This window comes from Merops nubicus, unplaced genomic scaffold (genome assembly GCF_000691845.1).
Source record: "Merops nubicus isolate BGI_N331 unplaced genomic scaffold, ASM69184v1 scaffold37652, whole genome shotgun sequence".
In the NCBI taxonomy this organism is placed as follows: domain Eukaryota; kingdom Metazoa; phylum Chordata; class Aves; order Coraciiformes; family Meropidae; genus Merops; species Merops nubicus.
This window is the reverse complement of record NW_008593648.1, coordinates 1-4,186: the sequence shown is the minus strand read 5'-3', so window position 1 is coordinate 4,186 and position 4,186 is coordinate 1. Positions and strand designations below refer to the sequence as shown.

The window sequence follows — 4,186 nt, the reverse complement described above, 5'->3', positions numbered from 1 at the left end:
CCTTCCCCAGCAGCTCCGTTGCCCTTCTCTGGCCACGCTCCAGCCCCTCAAGGTCCTTCTGGGAGTGAGGGGCCCAAAACTGAACCAAATATTCAAGATGTGTCCTCACCAGTGTTGAGTCCAGGGGGACAATCCCTGCCCTAGTCCTGCTGGCCACACATTGCTGATTTAAGCCAGGATGCTGGTGGCCTTCTGGGCACACACTGGCTCATATTCACCCAACTATGGACCAACACCCCCAGGTCCTTTTCTGTTAGGCACTTTCCAGCCCCTCTTCCCCACGTCTGTAGCACTGCAGGGGGCTGTTGTGACCCAAGTGCAGGACCTGGCCCTTGGCCTTGTTGAACCTCCTCTGAGTTGCCTCAGGCCATTGATCCAGCTTGGTTAGATCCCTCTGTAGAGCCTCCCTACCTTCAAGCACACCCACCCAACTTGGTGGCATCTTCAAACTGTATTTGACGTAGGACATCCCTGCTTCAGCAATGAGGTGATTTAAGATGGAAACTTGTGGGAGAGGCAGGTTTCAACTTGGCCTAGAAGAATTAGAGCTCCAGCCTTTCCTACTGGGGTGGAGAGTGTCCTCTTGGACCCACAAGAAGCTGAGAGGAAGCCTATCTAGCTCCACTGTGCTTTTCCTAAGAAAGGTTGGACCAGATGACCCTTGAGGTCCCTTCCAACCTGGCATGAGATGTTTCTGTTGCTCCTTTTGCTCCTTGCCATGTGATTTTGTGGAGAAACAGGCTTTAAATCTCTCTAGAGTTCGCCATGCTCTCCTTTGAGGGGGTAAGAGGGACCATCAGTCCTGAGTCCAGCTAGCATCCACGCCTGAGCAGTCAGGCTTAGCTTCAACGTGCAGCTTTGTGGGGCTGGAGCTTGCAAAGTGCTCTGCAGGCTGCCCTGTGCCCAGGGAAACCAGTTTTGGGGGGCCAAGCTGCTGTCGTAACCCCGCGGCGCTGCGCCGCTGCCTCTGGAGAGGGCTGGAGGGTGCAAGGACAACCCTTCCACCGTCAGGCCGTGTGTCTCTAGGGCTCTAGGGCTGGGTCTCCAGCGTGGAGGAGGAGGGCTCCGTGGGAAGATGCTTTTCCCACCTCCCCGGGGATGCCTCAGCCCTCCTCCGAAGCCGTTCCCCGTGGGAGGACGGAGGCTCCGCAGCCAGGCACCCGTGGGGCAGCTTAAGGGATGCAGGAGACATCCAGCTCCAGCAGAGGCAGGTAGCAACCATCTTCCTCCTCCTTATCCCAGAGTGTGTGACCCCTTCCCCTCCCAGCCCTGGAGCAGGACACCGCCGTGGCAGCGTCAGCTGTTTGGGGAGAGCAGAGGAGCTCCACTCACCTGCCTCTGCCAGTTGTAACCATTTTTCCCTTGCCTGTGCCCAGGTTTGGATGCCAGTCCCCCGGCCAGTACTCATGAACTCACCATTCCCAATGATGTAAGTAAACCCAAGTCTTCCTCAGCACGTGTGTCTCCGTGTATATCTCTATATACCCTATATAGATATACACCTAAAAGCTGCAGGTGTATGATGTGGTTGACTCTCTTTCAAGATGACCCTTCCCCAGGTTCACCCACACCATGAGTTGGGTCCGTCGGGGACCAGCCTGCAAACAAAAAACACCCCTTGGACTTGACCCCTCTGGTAGCTTTCCTAGATGCAATCCTTCTCCACGCTCCTTTTCCCTTTCCAAGTGAACTCAGGGCTCATGAAACACGGCCCCGTTGACAGCACTGGGAAGGGGTGGAAGCTCTCCAACCAGCCTTGATGAACCCATAATTGCTTCATCAAGCACTGGCTCCAGCATTGTGGCTGTGGGGTTGGAGATGAGGTAAGTAAATAGGGCTCCTAACACCACGACGTGTTACCCAAGCTTCTGAAGGATGATGCGTCTCCTCTCAGCACTGGTGGGAGGCAGCTTTTGGGTCTTGTAGATGGAGATGTGGTGGTCAAGTGACTGTCAGGATGATGGGAGGTTGGCTGGGAGGAGCCTGGAGTCGCACGGGGGCACCAAGGAGGATGCCTGAGGTGGAGAACTTCACACAACCAGCTCCTGGATTCAAGGATCTCCCTTGCTTCTGGACTGCCCCACTGGTTTCCAGGGGTTGATAACCACTGGGTGTCCACCTCAGGATCATGGCAAGCAATGGGATGGTTTCATCTCTCTGTCCCTGTCTCCATCACCCACAAGCACCTTCAGCCCATCCTCATCGGGAGTTTCTGGATTGGGTCTAGCAGTTGTTGCCACTTCTTCCAGCTGTTCACCACTGCATGTCCTCCACGCTGGGACATTTGGGAGGCCTCCTTCCAACCGAGAGATCCAGCAGTGAAACAGCTCCTGGGCCTCTGCCAGCTGACACCCTGAGATGCTTGGACGTGGGGCCAACCCCCATGGGAGGGGTCTGCAGAGGAGCCCGTGTAGGATGGCAGCAGGGCTGATCCTGGGTCTGCTTCTGGCCAGCCACTGAGGACCCCACTCTTGGAGGCCACAGGGAGCTCTGCAAGTGTTTCTGAGGTCAAGCTGTCAAGCGTGGAGGGCTGTGGCCCTGGCAGCAATGAGAGCATCTTCAGGAATATCAAGAGGTCCTTCACATAGGGGCCTTTCCTCCCCTTTAACGTGCTGCAGGACCAGCCATGGGACCTGGGAGCATTCAGAACATTCACGTGCTGAAAGACCAGCTCTCATCTGACCTGCACAGGGTTAAATGTCATCACCTGCATCTTTCTGCCCATGGAAAAAATGCCTCCTTAGATCTGCTTTGAAGTCTGCTTGTGGCTGCACTGCAGGGGAAGGGGAGTTGAAGGGAAGCTGATGTTGAAATCCATCCTGTCACTCCTCTCGAGTGACAAAGAAACTTGAACACTGTGCAGAAGACACTTGGATGTTGCTGAACATCTTTCCATAGACGTTGTTCTCCTCAGGGGTCCCCAGCAGGGATTATTCATTTATCTCTGAGTTATTGACTGCACCATGAAGACCACGATGGGTGGCTGTTAGGTTGAACATCACCCTCTAGCCCCCAAAATAGTTGCCACCCTCCCAGTCCTGCAGTGGGGTGTATATTCAGGTCCACAGGGGGCAGCCCCATGATCTGACAACAGGACCAGCGAACACTTGGAGGAGTTGTGGTCTCTGCTTCTACAGACAGCAGCAGAAATCCAGCAGCTGCCAAGATGCCACATAGAAAACTCCCAGTGCAACCTTGGGAAGGAGCTCAAGCTCTGGTGGACAAGCAGGGCACGTGGAAGCACTTTGTGCCTGAACTGGAAAAGATGGACACCTCGATATGTGTTGCCAACTCGTGGAAGTGCTCAAAGGAACCACACTTTGATGCACAAATGAGCAAAAAGTTGATCACTGAGGAGATTCAAACCGTTGAGGACCACTAAGAAAATTCAAGCCTCTAGAAGTCGGGTACAATTCTTTCACAAGAGTGTGAAAGATGTTTTCAAGCAGGATGCTCCTCTCCTGCTGGTGCTGCAGCCACGTGGTTCTCTCCAGTCAACGGCATCCACACTTGGCGAGCCCTTCCATTGCCCCAAAAGAGCTGAAGGGGGTAACAGAGGCAGCGATGACGTCCCAGCAGGGTAGAAGAAGCGTGGGGTAGGGTGAGCAATGGGAAGCTCTCCATGGTGTGGTGATGAGGGAGAGCTTGGGGTTGGGTTGTCCCTGGGGAAGCTGCCAGCCTTGTTCTCTCCTCGTAACCCATCTTGTAGAACCGAAATGAGCTTGGGGTAACACCTCGCCCTTCCTGAAGCCTCCTGAGATGCTGGGCATCATGCGTGGATGCCTGAAACTTGCCCCATAAGAAGCAGAGCAGGGCAGCTGCTGGATAGCCCTGGGAGGACCGTGGCCGTGTGCGGGTGGGCTTCACCCCCGGGTTGCCCCTCTCTTGTTTTCACGAGCACGAAGTTCACTCGTGCCCTAGAGGGAGGAAAGCTTCTGGGTCCCACCTCCGGAGCTGCTGCTTCTCAAACCTTCCCTCCGTGCTTTTTATTTCTTTTTTTCCCCTTAGCTAATAGGCTGCATCATCGGACGCCAAGGGACCAAAATCAATGAAATTCGGCAGATGTCGGGAGCGCAGATCAAAATCGCCAACGCCACGGAAGGGTCATCGGAGCGCCAAATTACCATCACGGGAACCCCTGCCAACATCAGCCTCGCGCAGTACCTCATCAACGCCAGGTGAGACC

The 4,186-nt window shown here is 54.9% G+C and overlaps 1 protein-coding gene across 1 annotated transcript in view; it reads left to right on the top strand.

Annotated features, from left to right (window-relative positions):
- The window catches only part of PCBP3 (poly(rC) binding protein 3), a gene marked incomplete at its 5' end in the record, with an annotated part of 17,477 nt that extends 13,295 nt beyond the window's left edge, over positions 1 to 4,182 (top strand). The window contains 2 exons of the mRNA XM_008935498.1: positions 1,377 to 1,429; positions 4,009 to 4,182. Coding sequence (XP_008933746.1) covers positions 1,377 to 1,429; positions 4,009 to 4,182 — 227 coding nt within the window. The remainder of the gene's footprint in view (positions 1 to 1,376; positions 1,430 to 4,008) is intronic.
- Between the last annotated feature and the right edge of the window lie 4 nt (positions 4,183 to 4,186).